The sequence below is a fragment of the Colius striatus genome, chromosome 8 (genome assembly GCF_028858725.1).
Source record: "Colius striatus isolate bColStr4 chromosome 8, bColStr4.1.hap1, whole genome shotgun sequence".
NCBI classification, from domain to species: domain Eukaryota; kingdom Metazoa; phylum Chordata; class Aves; order Coliiformes; family Coliidae; genus Colius; species Colius striatus.
In genome coordinates, this window is record NC_084766.1 from 25,418,132 (window position 1) to 25,437,287 (window position 19,156).

The 19,156-nt window shown below is 40.6% G+C and overlaps 1 protein-coding gene across 3 annotated transcripts in view; it reads left to right on the top strand.

Annotated features, from left to right (window-relative positions):
• SUFU (SUFU negative regulator of hedgehog signaling) overlaps positions 1 to 19,156 on the top strand; it is a 99,958-nt gene that overhangs the window by 16,855 nt on the left and 63,947 nt on the right. For all 3 annotated transcript variants that reach the window (XM_062000779.1, XM_010201545.2, XM_062000780.1), the window contains exon 3: positions 10,573 to 10,709. In XM_062000779.1, coding sequence (XP_061856763.1) covers positions 10,573 to 10,709 — 137 coding nt within the window. The remainder of the gene's footprint in view (positions 1 to 10,572; positions 10,710 to 19,156) is intronic.

The following is a 19,156-nucleotide window of genomic DNA, read 5'->3' on the forward strand; positions in this document are numbered from 1 at the left end:
GTGCTGTATAGTGCAGTGACTGTATTCTGGGCTTGCAGAATCACCTCCAGCTCAGGCCAAATGAAAGCACTGTTCTACAGGAGCCTGTAGAAATGAAAGATGAGTAGCTCTGAAATGCAGCATAAATAGATGGTTTAAGTAAAATGTTAAAGTACAGATTTTGATAAGTTGTTTTCTTTTTCACCATTTTCCTGCCTCTTGCACTGTGAATGCTGTAGCAAATCCTTATTGTACTCCTGGCTATTCTTTCCAGATTATTTCAGTGGGCATTAAGATGATTCAACTCTGCTGCAACTTTCCCAGGCTCTTGCAGTGAGACTGTGGCACTTTCCCTGTGGCGCCAAGCAGTGCAGTCTCACTTGTGGTGCCAGCTGTGATTGCAGGGAGCTGCAGGTGATGGCTGAGAATCTACTCACCAGAATGGGTTGGGACAGGTTCTGCTGGCCATGAGGTGGGAACCCCGGGTGGCTTTGTGGAGAAATGTGTGAGCCCTCAAGCTGAAAAGCAAGGCCACTTCTCTAGTCACTTGATTTCACATAGATTATTATTGCTATTTTAAATATGTATTTTGGGAATTGTGAAGGTGAAATGGTTTGGTCTTGTCAGTTTAGTTATGCTGTAATGGGAGATCAAACAATCGCCTACTGGTATAGCTACATTCATGCACCATAAACCAGAGAAAATAATAAGTAAACTGCCCTCATGTGGACATCATTTGCTGGGTGGAGTGTGACACATCCCATGCAACCTCCGGTTTCATATGTCGTTGTTTTAGTCATTTCCCATGTTCAGTATTTGTCCACGCAGTGCAGAATGTGGAGTTAATTTCCCAGCTGATAGGTGGAGTACATAAGCGTGTCTTGTATGATGAGTGTGTCATATTACGCTTTGAAGCAGGGAAATACCATTGTTTTACACTTGAGAATCAAATTCCTAAGTAACTTACTGAAGAGGATGGGAAGCTTGTAGCAGACAAGAGATTCAAACTTAGGTCATACAGATGCTAGTTTAGCACTTTAAGTCAAGAAACTTCAGAATACTCTTATTGTTAATAATGAAGCAGATAGATCCCTTTGGCATTGACAGGGCCATTGCAGCCTTTTGCCCTTAACCTACACACACTATTCTTACATGTATGTCTGTATGTTGGCTCTCTCCAGAATGAGGTGATAATGCTTCCAAGCCTCTATAGAGCTCAAAGGGATTAACCTCCAGCAGCTAAACAGGATCCTGTCCTTCTTCCAGATGCTACTACTTTCATGACATGGGCAGATGTACCTCAAGGAAGCAATCGCTACATTGCCTTAACTTGCAGCCCAGCAAATTAAGATGACCTGGAAATTGATGGTGGTTTGCTTCAATGTGCTAGACTAGAGAGATCATAATTCAGGAGCTGTTTCCTATTTGAGTGGGCAGGAGCTGAGCACAGTAACCACTTTTATCAAAATAAATTTAACTTATGTATTTGTGAGTTATCAGCTATGGATCCTGCCAGCTCAATTTTGGACACAGGGGAGCAGTAGTTAAGAGCCTGTGTTTTTAGCTGTGATGTGTCATAGAATCACTTGGATTGGAAAGGACCTCCAAAAATTTCCAGTTGATGCCTTCTCAGAGCCAACTTCCACAGCTTCCCTGGATCCCGTTCCAGGGTTTGATCACTATCATGTGAAAAATATTTCCAGATACTTAAAACTGGAATCAACTTTTGTCATTTTACTGTGCATCTTTGAGAAAGGTCTATGTCCCTCTTCCCTTTGCCCTCTCAACAGGTAGTTGAGCAATAGGATCCCCACTTCCTTTTAGCTTCCTTTATTATGACTGAACAAACCCAGCCCAACTTTTTCTCGTGTGATGTGGCTGACTGTTGCAGATACATTTTAATGATGTGGACGCTTGTGTGCCAGACATGTGCTTCTCGCATGCCTGACTGAACTAGGTGTCTAAAGAGAAGCCAGTCTATTGGGCCTGCAAAATACAGGACACAATTTTCATGCCACTTGTGTCTGAAGCTGCTAGAAGTCCTTACTGTCTTATCATGTAGTTTGGGTAACACTATCTCTCATAACACAATTGTGTCTGCAGAGTTAAGAGTAAGGTTTACTTGACTCTGTAGTCCGAAGGTTTAGAGGAAAAATCAATTCATCTGTTGTATCAACATTTGTTGTTTACAGAAACTTTTTTTAAAAAATAAAACCTAAACTATGAATCACCAGGCTTCAGGGCAAGATTTTCACCAGATGAGTTTTGAAGAAGCTGAATACTGAAGTGTGTGAAATCAACATTGTGTATGTGTGAATGAAACTTAAACTGAACTCTCTTCTTCCCCCTCTGCCTCACAACAGCACTTCCCTCACTGAATGGTAGCCCAGTGAAGCACAGGTCTGTTTTTATACTGGCCGTCACAAATTGATTCACAAATTTTACTCAGATCCATCTCAATGTGTTTTCTAAGCAGATCCTACATATGGGTGTTTTGGAAAGCTGAAGAACCTGCTCCAAGTAACTGCAAAACTGCAATTGCCTCTGCGTCTGTTTGGATTTAGATGTTGGAATCATTCTCTACAAACAATTTACGTTGCTGTTTCTAGAAAAATGTTTCCATTTGATTGATGACTTACACATTTGATATGATGTACTGCAAGAGCAAGCTCTAAGCAACAGCTTTGAGCATAGCCATAGACTGATGCCTTGAGCACCCCATGTCGCTCACATCCTTCATTTTACATGAACGGAAATCTTTAAGCATGTGTTCTTTTTACATTTGTATTTGCCTCTTACTTATGCATGAAGCTTTTTCTTAAATCAAGATTGAAAGTAGTCCAGTAAGACTCTGTGAGAGCTCGTAGAATTTCCTGTTGAGCGCTCTGAAGAGATAACCATCTGACATCCAGCTAACCACCTCCAGCCTCTCTCAGATGTTTTAATGTGCTTTTCTTTTAAAATGATGCTTTTTTTCAATGCCAGGAGACAATCCAGAAGAACATGTGAGTAAGCAGGTGGGTTTTGTCTGAAATAACTTCTCTGGATACTCTTTAAGCCTTTCATGTACTGGAGTTGCCATCCGTATTTTCTTATGAAATTGCTTCACAGGAACATCCAAATATGTTGTCAGGGCTCTTGGACAAAACTTTTATGTTGTTTGACAGCTGCACTAAAACCAGCCATTTCCTGTTAGACAAACTGGGTAGGGTTACATGTTGTGTTGTGATTTTTTTTTTTTTTCCTGAAGCTCTAGAATCTGAATCATTTGCTTATAGTGGGAATACATTGTGTAATGCACCTGGAGCTCGAATTCAGATGACTGGATACGTGATCTTGAATGTGATACATCAATTCTTGCTTAGTGTCCTTCCTGGGAGATGGAGACAATAAGGTGTTCAACTCAATGGTTGTAACAGCCTGCTGAAGGCTTTTCCCTGGGTACACAGAGGAGACCACCCTTTGTGTTGCTTGTTTGTAAGCACATGTGGGTAGTGAAAGGGAAACGGTGTATGTCTTGATTTTTCTCAGGGAGGACCTGTGAAGCCAGTTAATCAGTACCCTGATGCTTTTTGTTACACCAATCCTCTGTGTGTAGTATCTTATATATACTTTTAGTAGTATCTTTGCTAGCTAGTAGAAAAGTCTTCTGGAATGGTTGCTAGCCATGCAGTCTTAACACATTAGTGAGAGTTTGGCCTTGAGCTACTTTAATCTGGTCATACAGACTGGTGGACACTGCCTGTCGGCTTGGTTTAACCACCTTCTCAGCCTTCTAAAATGCCCTGATCCAAAATCTATGGGTTGACAATTACTGTGGCTTTTTTGGTTGGTTGTTCTATTTGATGTGGGGTTTTGGATTTGGGTTTTTTTTGGTGTGAGATGATGGTATGTGGTAGAATTAAAATTGCTTTCTGATGGAAATAACAGCATATTTTCATGATGTCAGGCTTAGAAATGTAGTGATAGTGTATTTCTGCAGCTTTCAAAATGGTATCAGAGTAGTTCACTGATGGTGGAACAGGAAGCTTTGTCTTTGTAGAAGTAGTGAAATACAATGAGAGAGTTGAAGCAAAAGGCATCTTATGTGACTTCACAAAATAGTGGTGATGGAGCTGAAAAGTGAAGCTGGGACAAGTCAGTCCAGAGTCCTGTGAGCCTACTTCCGAGAAGAGACCCGGTTTATCTCCCTGGAGCTGTGGGAAGTGGAGGTGTGCCTTCTGCAAGTGCAGTCCTAATTATCTCCAAATACCATGAAAGAGCTTTCTTCTTGTGTCCTGGCTGAAATAGTCTTAGTGGAGGGCCAGCATTTCCCTACATAAACTCCCATTTTCAGAGATTGGTTGACCTAGTATATTTATATACATATGCTCTTAAACTCTTAAAAAATAAGTACCTAGTACACTCTGCTCCTTGTCTAGACATGTGTAGCATTCAGACCCAGAATTTCAGAAACACAGCCATTTTGCATTGCAGCAAAGCAAACCTCCTCTCCTTCCTTGCACAAATGAGAATGAAAATGCCTTGGCAAATAGCTTTGATTTCAACTGAAAAGCCTCTGGTTTTCAGAGCTGCTTTTAAAGGAAAGGGCTAGTTTGGCTTTTGATCCTCTTAAGCTGCGTTATTTGATGTGAAAAACGCCCTGGGTACTCTGCTGTGGAGGGGAGCAGCTTTTCAGTTCTCTGTGTGTGGCTTCAGGAGAGGGCCTGGCAGAGCACGGGGTGGCGGGGGGCTCGGGGGGCCCAGCCGCATGGCTCTGTAAATAAAGGGGCCTCTATTTCTTTGGATTCTTTTGCTGGAACTAAATATCATGATCAGTGGAACTCTTACCTCATTAAAGGAACAAGCCAGGCTCCTTCAGCGTATGCGCAGTAACGCAGTGTGGTCTGTTCTGCTGAACTGATTTGCTGGACAGATAAAGGGAGTTTTAACCCAAAGAATGGCATGTAATATCTGACCTTGGCTTTCAAAAGGTTTATTTTTGTTCCCATGACAAAATAAGGTTTTAATATTAAATATAGGTTTGGGTTTGACTTGGCAGATACCAGAGCCTTCCATTACTGCTGTAGTCATAATATAAAATGATCTGATGTGTGCCAGTGGCCATACAGCAAGCCAAGAATTTCCCCATCAGTGTTTGTTTTTGTGAAAACTTAAGTGGCTGCTTCACAATTGAGTTGGCTATAAAGGTGACATGCTCTCACATTGGAGGGGACAAGGCAGTGACGGGCACAGTACAATCCATGGTGTCCCTTTATAGTTAGTATCTTTAGTTTTGGGGCAAAATATAGTGAATTGTTTTGGTTTTTTCCTTCTTAGCATTTTAGGAGTGTTTTAAAAGAAGCTTTCCCTCAGAACTGCAGGATTTGGCAGAACCAAGGTGTAAACCAAACATTGTGAAATATTGAGATCTGTCGGTACAGAAACTTAATGTTACGTTGCAGCTTTCTGTTCATGGACCTGGAGCCACTCAGATACAAAATACTCACTTTGAGATTTCTTTCCTGCACGTGCTTCATCTCAGATGGTTGTCTTACTATAAAGCTAAGGTGCTTTTGGACTGCTACACTGTAATTCTCCTGAAGAACTAACCTGCAAAGCATTTCAGTGTTGCTACGTTGAACTGAGCTCCAAAGCCTTTATTCTGAATTGTCTGTATTCTGAACTGGGCACCTTCAGATGAAAAAAAACCCAAACTCAAAACCAAACCCACAAAAGACCAAACCACAACCAAAAAAACCCACCCCAAACCATCACCCCAGTCCCCACCTCCCTTACACAGCAACCAAGTCCCAATAATGCCAGAATTTGGCTTCTGTAGAACAAAATATGTGTAACAAAAATATGTTGCCTCCACAGTTGACACTAGAGTCAAGGTCAAGGTAGCCTGTTGTGGATGCTTTGCTACCTGCTTGGAAGGGAACGTGTTAGTACAGGTGCTGGTAACAGTGAACTGGCAGGGTGGGAGGGGTTGATGGAAGAGGCTATGAACAAACCTGGCTTCCTTGTGCTTTTGCAGGACTTTTTCTGAGGATTATCCTCACGCCTCAATCCACTTTTCTATGGAAATGTGGCTTGTTCAGTCTCTTCTGGGGCTGTATTTATTCTTTTTAGCTTGTTAGTTGATTATGACTGGCTGAAGGTGGTTGACTTTTCTGGAGATTTGGTGAAAGTTGGGTACTTGTGGGAAGGAGCACAAGTTTGAACATCTACAAACCTGCAAGGTGTGATCCTTTTGTGTCCATTTTTTGTGGCAGCCTGCTAAGATAACCCTCAAGCAGTAGGAACATACCTTCAAAGGAAGAGACTGCCGTGGGAATCTCATGTTCTCACATGGAAGTAATGGAACATTTTGATATAAATTGTCTTGTTTATGGGGAAGCTCACTATTAGCTCCCCAATCACGGATGGGTTTCTTGGTTACGGTAGGAGCATCTTTCATCTTATAAGTAAGGCCTTGAACAAAAATGGACACTGGTGATTTAGGGGAATGAGCAGCTGTTTACAGCCCAGATATAAAGGAGGTGTCTCTTTATCCTTGTAGGGGATAAAAAGTCATATGTTTAGTCTTCCATTTGTATGGCACGTGTGTCTGGAGGTCTTGGGCTTCTTACAAGACAAATTAATTTTCCATGTATTTGCTGTCTGTGGCAGCTACTTTCTACCAACAGACTGATGCATCCTCATCCTCACAAACTTTGGAGTCAGGGCTGGTGTAAGCACTTGCTCTCTAGTGAAATGGACTTCCATAAGAGAAGCCAGGCTGTGCAACTTGGCTACTGGATTCTTCTCTGTGATTTTTTTACACCAAGAGTCAGAGGCATGTAGCAGGATTATAGGTTTATTTAGCTCCTGAAGATCACGTCTGCTTCTGTTCTTGTGTACATCCTCAGAACCCTGGCCAGGGGCTCTGGTTTGGTATGATCTGTTGTTCATTGAGATAAAGTTTATGGCAGCTGTTGAAACTGCCTTCAACTTAGTTTTGAATACAAGACATGTTTTGAAGAATTGAAAGTAAAAATTTTAGCAAACAGATTCTAACTGAGGATGACTATCCCAATGACATTCTGAATGTTAATATTTCTCACTATGAAAGATTTCATTGAATTAAACAAAAGGATTTCTAAAATAATCACAAGCTTGTAAAGCCACATGTGTCAGTTTCTTCAAAAACATTTTAGTAACCTAAAATTAAACAGATCAAAGACTTTTACTTTATAGACTGTTACCTTGTAACAGCTGCACAATACAGGTGAATTTCATGTATTTTAGTTTTCAGTGTAACAAAGCAGTGTATTTTTGGTAATCTATTAACTATTCAAAAAACATTTTAAATCTAATCTTTCAATACAAATCTCTGACATGCAAGTAGGATTTTTCTATGATTTAACTGTTAGCTTAAGAATTTGAGAATTCCAAGCATTGTATGCTGCTGCATTTTTTTTGAGTGTTTTATTAGAAGATGCATCTTTTGATTCTTCAGGGATTTTGGTTTAAATCTTAGAAGGAAAGTAACTTACTACTCATTTCCTAATCTTCTATTTATTTTCTAGTAGTTCTCTGTTTTAGAATCTCTTTCATTACTATACAAAAATTCAGGTGAGTAACATTGCCTGTCAGTTTTGCTGGTTTGTGACTATTCATATGTTGCAGCAATATGCTCCCCTTGCTTTAAATGTAATGGATACTCACCTGAACACTTCTGTTACCGAGTAACTTGTGTATGAGTCAATATAAAGTGTGTGTGGTCTTCTCTTAAATGCTTCTGGGAAGCAGAGATCTTTGAGGTTCAAAAAGAGTCAAGCTAAGCTCAATGCATATTAGAGGTAAAGCTGTGTTGTTTCAGAGTGTGCCTTGAAAGGAAGAAATTCAATAGGGAGCCATCTTACTTTCAGAAAATGTTAACTGTGAAAGATCAGCTCGAAGGCTTTTTGTTAGCTTTGATCTTTTGTAAAATTGAGCCATTCCTAATGTGTTTCAGTTCCTGGTGTATGTTTTTTCCTGGAATCAGTTCTTGGAAACAACCTGCTTTGAAGAGTTTTTGTTTCTCCCTTTGAGAAATGTTTCAGATTTTCCTTTGCTAACTGATGTGTGAAACTAATAAAACGGTACAGGGGTGCTGAATATACAAAGTGCAACTTCACGTTTGTGAGACCGTCACCATCCTGTATCAGTCTTTTTGGGAGACCTGTATGTATGGTTGCAGAACACAGGTTTCACTGCACATCCAGATTTTGCTCTGTGACTGGCTGGTTATTCAGTAAGCTCTTGCTTTGTTTAAGAACTAAATGTAATTATTTGACTTGTTGCCTAAAGGTACACTTGTTATGTACCTGGAGCCACACACAGATACAGAATCCTAATTTTGAGGTTTCTTCCCTGCACACACTTCATCTCAGATTGTTGACTTACTGTAAAGCTGAGGTGCTTTTGGACTATTGCATTGTAATTGCTGTTGTTGTCTCTTTGGACTGTCCCATAGTCTAGTTCTGTCCTTGAGTATGTTTCTAAACTACTTTCATTGCATCTTTTGGAAGTCTATTACAGTCAAACTTTCCTTGAAGAATCCTCAAATAAAGTTACCTTGCATGGTGATGGAGTTCCATCCATGCTGAAGTGTGATCAGGTTTTAACACGTCATTAGGCAGATTCACTGAAAAACATTTTGGCTTTGAACCCTTTCCTACTGAAACAATCCTTCTGACACTTGGAGCTGATCACCACATTGTTTTTCAAATTGAAGGTGCACTCATCGCTTTCCTGACTGCTCTGTTTGACTGGTTTTAGGAACAGTACAATGTTATTCTTTATGCATTGTATCTTTCCTGTGTGCCAGCAAGGTACCAGCATCCAAGACATTTGCAAAGTTTCTCCAGAGAATTTGCCAATGGCTTCAGGTATTGGAGATTTGAACTTGCAGAATGATAGTGATTTATGAAAGCTTAAATGTAAATCCTTCCTTCTTTCCTCTGCCTTTGTGGAATAGCCACAGAAAATGAACAGGGGATGCAGTAACTGATCACAGAATCTTAAGGATTGGAAGAGACCTCGGAAGATCATCCTGCCAGAGCAGGACCACCTAGAGTAGGTCACAGGAACTCATCCAGGCAGGTTTTGCATGTCCCCAGAGAAGGAGAGTCCATAACCCATCTGGGCAGCCTGTTCCAGTGCTCCCTCATATTCACAGTGAAGAAATTCTTCCTTGTATTTCTTTGGAACCTCTTCTGTTCCAGATTGTGCCCCTTGTCCTGTCATTGGCCATCACTGACAACAGCCTGGCTCCATCCCCCTGACAACTGCCCTTTACCTGTGTGTAAACATTGAGACCACCCCTCAGCCTCCTCCAAGCTCCCAAGAGCTCCAAGAGCCCCAGCTCCCTCAGCCATTCATCATAAGGGAGATGCTCCACTCTTACCATCTTTATGGCCCTGTGCTGAACTCTCTCCAGCAGCTCCCTGTCCTTCTTGAACTGAGCGGCCCAGAACTGGACAGAAAAATCCAGATGCGGTGTCATGAGGGCAGAGTAGAGGGGTAGGAGAACTTCTCTTGACCTACTGCCCACATCCCTTCTAATACACCCCAGGATACCATTGACCTTTTTGGCCATGACATGGATGTTCCCAACTTGCTTTCAAGTTTGCAAGCTTTCATATTTGTCTGAAGTTTCTCGTTTTCCACAGGTAACTGTACCATTTTTGGATGCTGGGGACTTGGAATGAGAAATTTCTTGTATGTTTAAATATTAAAAAAGGATTCTTAAGGACTAGTTTTATTATTGTAGGGAGTAGTATAGGGTATCCTTTATGTACTCCTTTTTGTTATAGCCTTGATACTTTGATTATTACCTTATTCTCCTGGGTAGATGCTGTCTGACCAAACCAGATAAACTGGTGTAAGTCTCTGTCGAATGGGAAATGGTCAAGCTACTGCATCTTGAACAGTGGTTGTCATATGCAATGCTTTTTCACTTTTGCCCTCGTAGACATACAAGAGAAAGATGTGGAGGCATTGGAGCAAAATGAGAATTAGTGCATTGTCTAAGAAGTTTCTTTCTGCCTGCATCTGATTTCCTTCCCCCTTGTTGACCATCTGCAGCCATCTCTGCAACACAGAAATTATGTGCTTACATCAAAATATTCAGCAGTTTAACCCAGAAACCCCCTACCTGGTACTTTAGTTCCATTACACTTCTTGGTGTGCAGAAATTTGAATTCACAAGGGTGGAATAACATTATTCTCTGTTAAGCACTGTCTTTGGTTTTCCCATTTAGCTATAAGTGCAAAACTTACCCTGATGTTTTAAAAAACAAATTCAGATTGCTGAGAATCACACCAGTCCCAGGAAAGAAGTCATGATTCCAAGGATCCATTATTCTGTCTGCAAACACTGCTTTGATGGTTATCTTTGAAATTGAACTACATCAGCTAGCCCAACAGTTATACCATTCAAGCTAGAGTAGATTGACATAAGAGAATTTCTAAACCAGTCTTTCTTATGAGGAGAACAGTCATCCTTTTTCTGTGGTCCTAATCTTGAAGCCTGCTCTGGTTACAAGAAGTGTGTTGTGACTTTTTGTTTTTCATTCCTTCCAGGTTTACAGGAACAGATGGACCAAGTGGTTTTGGATTCGAGCTGACATTTCGACTAAAGAGAGAAACAGGGGAGTCGGCACCACCTACCTGGCCAGCAGAGTTAATGCAAGGCTTAGCCAGATACGTCTTCCAGTCAGGTACTTCAGAGTTATATACAGTGCTTTGTTTTTTCCTGTTCTCATTCTCAGGGACACTTACACAGTGGGACACTTGTCTCATGGGTGCTTAATCAAATCTTGGCAACTATCGTTGTGTGGAAGCTCAAAAGAGTGTGTTCCTTCTATCACCTCTGCATTCTGGGGACAAAACCCAGCAGCTGTTCAGCTGACTCCAAATCCCTAGTACCAAAAAGCTGAAGCTACAGAGCAGTTTGTAACTATAGGAAGCTTGCCCAGGGACTCTTTATTGTTTTCCTGGGTTGTTGGTTTTGCCTTCTCTAGACAAGAAAACATCATTGGCTTATCTTGAAATGGCTGAGGAGCACCCATCTGAAAGTCTCACTTCTCAGCAGAAGGGCCATAGCCTCTAAAAACCTTGCAATTCTTTCAAAAGTAAATCTCTTCCTATGGTCTCTGCAGCTGAGCAGCAGCAGCAGTTTGTAAACAAGGAGTTGCTGATATGGGAAAGTGTAAAAGTCATGAGGAATTCCAAGGCTGGGAAGGCTAAGGAATTAGCAATTGGGAATCATTAATGTGGATGGAGACTTGCCAGAAAACTGTGAACCAGGACGCCTACAAAATGTTCTTTCTGGATTTTGTTTATACCAGTAGATTGAGTGTCAGTTTGTAGTGTGACCACATGAAGACCCATGGAATGATTGAGTGCATAGCATACTTGAAAGGCACTCTAGCATCACAAGATCTCAGTGGCAATATTTGAAGAACTTTTTTTAACCTAGTTTAAGGTCCTTTACAGGTAAAGTCCCTTCTGAGTCAATTTAATTTGTTATTTAATTTGTAACATTTGGTACTTGCTCTGCTAGTTAAATTTCTCAGTAACTTCTGATTCTATTGCTGGTTTTCAGTCAGGTGGCTGACACTCAGAGGGGCAAGATCCTGGATGAAAACAGAATTGCTCTGTTAACCTTTGTGACAAATCTCTGAGGCAACAGCAACTCTTGTGGGCTATTTTTCTAAATATTGACTGACAGACCAACAGCAGCACAGATTATTGCTTATCTTCATGTTGGAAGTGTCTCTTGTTGCAGTTTTAAATGACACAAGCATTTTTGTGGTGACATTTGCTGTGTAACTGTCTTCACCATTTCTGTCTAAATTTGAGCTTACTTTTCTATCTTGATTTTTGCTACTCTTAAGCATCTAAACCCACGTCATAATTTTTGCCATTGTTTGATATTCTCACCCTGCCTAAATTGTACAGAATCTTTTTGATACTGATCATGCAATGATGAATTCATACTCACTTTTGCTATGCATTGACTACAGGGCCTGAAGAAAACAGCCAAGTCAGAAATCTCCCTCTTAGATATAAAAGAGCATGCAAAATGTTGTATGTTAACTTGTCTTATATATAAGACCCCTTCTGGAGACTTAAAAATTTTTTAGGTCTAGTATAGTTTCTCATAATGGTCTCTTTAATAGAGTAGTTTCAGTGCCTTCTGTTTGCAGTTTAAGCAACTTCTCTATAGCAGTTGCTTGTTTATCTGTTCATGGGTGAGAGGAGGTCTGGAGAGTGAAATGGGATTTGGTAGAGTACTTTAGGACAAATTTCTCAATGACTAAGCTGGCACTCAGGGCAGAGACTTTCCTTGTTTGGTTTCCTGCACTAATACAGTCTCATCTTTCTGACTTCAAAGCCAATGAACTGTGTTTAGAATGGAAAGAGTGGCTGTGCCCATGCATATCAGTCTGATGTGAACTGCTAAGAGCCTCCCCGTATTATCCTCTGCTTATCCATGCTGATTTTTACTTTCTGTCCACCATGACTTTAAAGGCACTGCTCAGACGTATGTTAATGGATTCTAGCCTCTGAGTGTTTAGTTCTCAGTGTACATTATTAGAAACCCCAGTGTATGAATCATAAATTGACTTCTTTAAACATGATATTGAGTGGGAGCCAACACTACACATCATGCAACATGCTGTTTTACCTTAGGAAGAGCATGAGCAGCAGATTGAGTGAAGTTAATTACTACTTTGGCACGGCATTGGGGAGGCTTTACTTAAAATACTGAGTCCTGTTTTGGGCCTTCCTGTTTCAGATACTGAAAAACTGGAGAGAGACCAGGGTGGTTAGGGTCTTAGAGTACAGAAGCTATGAGGAGAGCTGGAGGGAGCAGGGCAGGCTTAGCCTGTGAAGGGAAGGTGTGGGGTGATCACACAGTTGCCTACAGCTGTTGGGAGAGTAGTTAACAAGCCCTGGGTAATACAAGAAGCTACAGCTTTGAGTTGTGGTGTAGGAAGTTCACAAAGGGCTTCAGGGAAAATTTTCTCACCAGGAGGGCAGCAAAGGACGGGGAAGTTTATAAGAGAGGTAGTGGATCTCCAGTCCTGAAAATATTCAGGACTTAGCTCACCAAAGTTACAATGGCTCTCATCTAGCATTAGTGATGGTTTCACTTCAGATGGAAGGCTGGATGTGAGACCTCTGGAGGCACCTTTAAAATGCCACAGAAGAGTTGGATTTTTTGTTTTTTCTAGATCCAGCTTCATGCCCTTCAGCAAACAGCTGTGTGCTGTCACCAAGTATCACCAACTCTTCCTTGCCCTGTGTAAAAGGAAACTCTGCTGTTGCAGCAAGTGATCAAGCTGTAGTTTTATTTTAGTACAAATTTGTTTATCACTTGTTTCCTCTGAATAAGAACTTTCTCAGGCCAAAATCTTCTAGCTAATCATAGATGTCAAGTTCATTCTGACAAGACGATGCATGAAGTAAGGCTTGTAAAGGGACACAATCTCATGTGTTTTCTTGATCTCTTGGGGCAATACCAGTTGACTCTAGCTAGATGCAGTCATTTTCTAATTTTGTGCAAGCTCTGCCACTCCACTCGCTCTAAAGAATCTTCAGTCCTTCTGATACATATGTCCTGCTTTAATCCTGTGAGCTGTTTCCTCTCAGGATGGAGGTCTCCAGAGCAATTCTTGTGTTCTCCCTTGGGTCACCTCTGGGTAATCGGGCACCCAGTGCTCAGCAGAGGGGCTTTTTTTCCCCTTAACAGGATTTCCTCCAGTGTAAGATGCTCTCTGCAAAGCCAGGGAAGTTTCTGCTGTTACCTTTTTTCCTTGGTCTTTCATGACACTTCTCTGGTTAGACATTAAAACTTTACAGCTGGGAAGCATTTGAAGGGGTGGTTCTGAAGCCCAATGGGCATTAGGCAAGCTGTGGCATGACAGTGTTGATTTACATGATGAAATTTTTCATTTTGCTCTTTTGCTTTTCTTTTTGCAAGCATTTGACAAATGCAACAATGCTAAGTGTTGCCTGACTCGTGTATGTACCTTAATGTTGCCCTCAGCAATTGTTTAAAAAGAATCTATGGAGTTACTTTAATGCTCCAAAGTACCCTTAAAAACATTTAATGAACCAAAACAACTTAATGCTTATGAATCTACCCTGGACGAGAAGCAAGGAAAAAATAAAACTGGCAGGAACTTTTTTGAATGGACTCCAAGCACTTTTGCATGTCAAAAGATTGTTTACTTCCAAAGCTATGCTAAGAGCTAAATTCTTATCTCTTGAATAGCAAGCCAACTTTTTGGTTATCATAGATGTGCTTTGCTGGGTCCAGTTGAAGTTGGGGGAGAGTAAAGTGTAATTATCCTCCTGCTGAGCCTGGGCATTTTCAGATCATGATGGCTGAGTTGACTCACCTTAGCAGCTACTGCTGTATATTGCAGTTCCAAAGCATGTCTCTTTGCAAATGATATATTTTTCTAACAAATGCTTCTAGGCAAATGAATGTTGTGTTCCTTTGTTTCCATCTCTCCTGCACTGTGGCTGTGCTTTAGAAAAGCAGTCTTCTGCATTGAATTTCAGACCTCTTTGAGCCTTGGCTTCTGTGTTCACTGTAACAAACACTTGATGCTTTGTGCTTTTGATTAAATGGCACTGTTTCCTCCCCTTCAAGAAAATCAAGTTTCCCAGTCTCAAAAAAAAAAAAAGTAAGTTATTTGTGGCTTTATCTGTTCTTAATTTTATCAATGTTTGACCATGACCACAAATTCCAACTCTGTTATTTTTACTTTTTAAAAAACCCCAAACCTGCAAACCTTGAATATGAAGCTTTGCACAATTCAGTGACCTTCGCTGGTCATGGTTCTTGGGTGTACTGGGAATATCTCATGGTAGAACAGATTTATACTTCAATGCAAACAAAGAAGAAATGCTTTTCTCCGCAGAAAGATTATCCAGGGGATATTTCAATTGTTACTCTTTAGATACTGCAGTATTATGATACTTGGTCAGTATACAGGGGCTATGGTTTGTGTTTTCCTGAAAGAAAAATCTGCTTTTATTTTTTTCTCTCAAGGTAAAGTTATGTTATTTTCATGTGCCTGTTATGTATCATGAGGGCAGTACACTGATGTAGCATGGAAACAAAGCTGTTGTGTGTATTAGTTCTTGCTGCATCCCTTATTTTTTCCCTGAATGAAAACAGCTGCAGCTGTAAGGTACAGGTTTGGAGAAAGTTATCATGCATAATGGTATAGCATATGTGGTGGTTATAATCTCCACAATGCATGACTTACAATAATGAACTACAGAAATATTGAGATGACATCCATTAATTTGTTAGAGCTGGCTCAGCCTGGTAACATTTACTCCAGAACAAAAATTAACCTGAGCAGTCTGAGCCCATGCTATTGCAGGGGGAACAGGTAGCATTAGAGGAGGCTGGAAAGTGGCAAATGCCATTCTTCACCTCTACCTCACAAAAAAATGCCAACCAACAAACAAACAAAACAAAAATAAACCCACCAAAACAAACCTAAAAATGCAAAAACTTGAGGCTTCTGATTGGTCAGGTCTTTAGGAAAAACAAGCTGTCTAGAAGGCACCTGGGTAATAATGGAGTTACCAAGAATGGATTTGTCAAGAATAAATCAAACCAAACTAACTGAGGAAGTAACAGTCACCATGGGATGTAGTGAATATTGGTTGCCTTGATCCTAGTGAGACTTTTGACGTCCCTTCCAACAAATACATGATTGACCTGAGGAAACTGAGGAAATGTGGTCTTGATAACCTAAAGAGAGGAGTGTTGGGTATTTAGACTCTTAAGTAATTGCCAACATGTAGCCATCAACCACAAAAGATATGTAGAATCTAGATTCTTCTAGAATCTGTCCTAGAGCTCATACAATTTGATATTGACTGAGATGATGAAATGCAAAGTTTCCTGATGAAATCTTCAGACACAACAAAGTGCTGTGGTGCAGATGGCTGGAATCCAGAACAACCTTTGCAAATAGTGGAAACAATCTGAAGTACCAGTGTGCAGTAATGTCAGGGAGGTACAAGAAGTGCAAGGTCCCATTCTTAGAGAGGAATAATCCAGTGCATAATTGTCAGTTGGGGAAAGGAAGCAGGTCTGAAAGGAGGATAAAACAATTTTGAGTTACTGTCAGCAATGAGCTATACCGAAACCAACACACATTTCCCTCTGAGAGACAGAAGTTAAATTATTCTGATGTAAATAGAAGAATTCCGTATATCGTATATAATCAGGTCCTACACTGCTGGCAACACCTTGAAGGGAAAAGGTATCTCATTTTGGGCAAAAGACTTCCTGTCAGATAGATCCCAGTTGGAGACATCTGGAGATGAGCAATAAGAATGAACCAAAGGTCCAGAAACTATAACCTGTGGAGGAATGATCAGAAGTTATGTTTCTTTAGTCTGGGGAAGAGAGGATGATAGAATTATGTGAAAACAGTCTTCAAATATGGAAGAGGTTGCTGTAGGGAATAAAGAAGTAGATTTTTGTGTGCCTACTGGGGATATGAGAAGCCTATCACTAGTAAAATTTCTGTAAGGGAGGCTTAGGGTTTGTCATTAGAAGAACTTTAGAATTCTAAGTGTGGTGAAGCACTGAAATAGTTGCAGGTTCCCGTTTGCCAGGTATCTTTGAGAACAAGCCAAACTATTCTTTATGGATATTTGTCAGGAGAAGTTTCTTTAGGTGAGAGCAGAGTAGGAGCTACCTTAGTCTATATTATATCTTGACTGTTTATATTATATCTTGACTATCCTTTTTAGGTCTTCTAAACATAATTTTCTGTGGTTCCATACATACATAATTTATCTCTTTTTTTCACAGTCTCCTGATTACTAGTGCAGTAAAATATATTTAAATGTGAGTTTCAAGTCTCAGCTAATTAAAAAGTTGAATTTTAATATTCAGCCTTTGACTAGTCACTATCAGGAAGCTCTTTGTCTTAGGAACTGATAAAACAGTAGTAACAAAAATGTAAAAACAAAGGAAGTAAGCATGCAAGATGCAATTTGTGGGTGGCAATTAATATGGATTTCAACTGATTACCTTAGGAGAAACTTATGTATATGAATTATTCCTTAGAAAATCTATTATCCTTTTGAAAAGTATATTGGACAGACCTAATTCCAGCAGATACATGATGAGTTATACATGTTTGTAACGTGTCAAAACAATGTCCACACTAGCTATAGGTGATTCGTTGGGTTGGATTATTTCCTCACAAACACCTCTCTTGGCATGACTGCATCCTCTGCACTATCATAGTGAGAGACTGCCTTTTCAGAGGATAAGTTGTGAAATATCTTCTTGTCCTTTAATTATTTCTATGAAACCTGTAGGAACTTCTGTCCTCTATTGTGTGATTTGAGTCTTGAGGGCCAATTTTCCAAAGTTATGGGAAGGGAGGATGGTTCTGACTGATGTGTGCAAGTGCCCAGGACAGCACAGCCACACACACCTTCAGGAGCCATGCTGAAAAGCAAGCCTCAAATGAGCCGCCTTTAGTTATTTCTGACGTGTCATGCTTTCTTTGGGTAGAAATTTTTGTCTGATGGCTTGTCTGTAACTTGAGGAAGCACATAACACTATTCCTGCCTATGAACACATTGGCCCAGTGCATCAGTCTGAGGCCTCTTTGCCAGCTCTATGTGCTGTAGTTATCCTCTTTTTTTTAAACAACGGTGATGACAGGAGTTGTAAGGACTGCAGGTGTAGCTGCACTCTTCTTACACAGCAGTTTTCATCTGATTCAAGTTAGTTTAGTCTGAGCCACGGAGGCACTTTGCATTTGACAGACAATATAACTTTTACACTGAAAATAGGACTCAGTGGGATTAAGTGATTTGACTGGGGTCACAGACCTGCAGCCATTAAGCCAGCAGAAACCTTGACACCTGCTGCCCTGGCATAACCACTAGGCCTCATCTTCAAATCTTCTGGAGTCCCGAAAGCTTCGATGTTGTAGCCTTAGTGACTCTTTCCTTGCCAACATGTTTTCAAACATTCTTGACACAGGCCAGCATCTGTGTGTAGAAAGGAAAAAAAAACCCCTCACAAACCAAAATAAAACCAAACCCAAAACAAACTCCTTGCTTCCTTGAATACAAATGAGGCTTGTCTAGCTTATTTGTAAAACATTGTTTATTTCTTCCCAGAACCATGACCAAAGACAAATAAAATCTCACAGTAATTCATGTATATTTTTCCCTGACTATGCCTCTTTTTTTCAACCCTAGACTGATTTATTGTTCTCTTCTGGTTGCCATGGCTCAGTAAAATATATGTATTTTCTATCATCTGTTTGTAATATTGACAAGTTTCCAGTGTAGAGCTGGCCCTGACTCCTCTATAGTATTCCAGGATTTTACATTAAAAATGGGGAGGGATTAACTGTGTTTCTTAGTTACACAAAGAAGTATAAATCACCATCAATTTAATTTTAACAGAACCTGTTATGTAGTGAACTCTGCTGCACAAACACTGAAACTGTAGCACAGTCAGTTGCTGTAGGTGAACAGGACTCAACCAAATGCACAGGCTGGGTGCATTTTTTCTGCAAAGGGGTATGGAAACATTAAGTCACTGGTTCCAATTTAACCCAAGTTTGTCATGGCCAAAAGCTCTCATCATCTGATAGTTATTCAGTGGTCCATGAGAAATTGGTTGGTTTTTAGCCTAATTCCTCTTAGACATTTCCCTTAAAACAAATTGTTCTGTGAGCAGCAGCACAGATCACGCCTGGTCCTTTCCATCTTTGTGTGCTAGTCCCTCTACATCCCACACCACTGCAATAAATCCACTTCTGCTCATACTGCTGCCTATGAGCTCACCTCCACAATATTTCCCATTCCTCACTGCTATCTTCTAAGACAGCCTTGTCACATCCTCTAGCTTCCAGCTGGGAGGAACGTGCCGTGGTTGGTACCAAATGACTTGCTGGCTGATATAACAAACTGGTTGCTTGTGTGCAGAGTGGTTGGCTGATGCACCAGGCAAGAAAGGCAGCTCTCGAACTCATGCTTCAGTCTCCAACCTGTCGCTGGCTTTCCCTGGAGCTGTCTGAAGTTGTTAGGGAGGGATTTGACAAATGCAGCTCTTAGAAATTGTCCTGATAGGCATTGCAGCAAA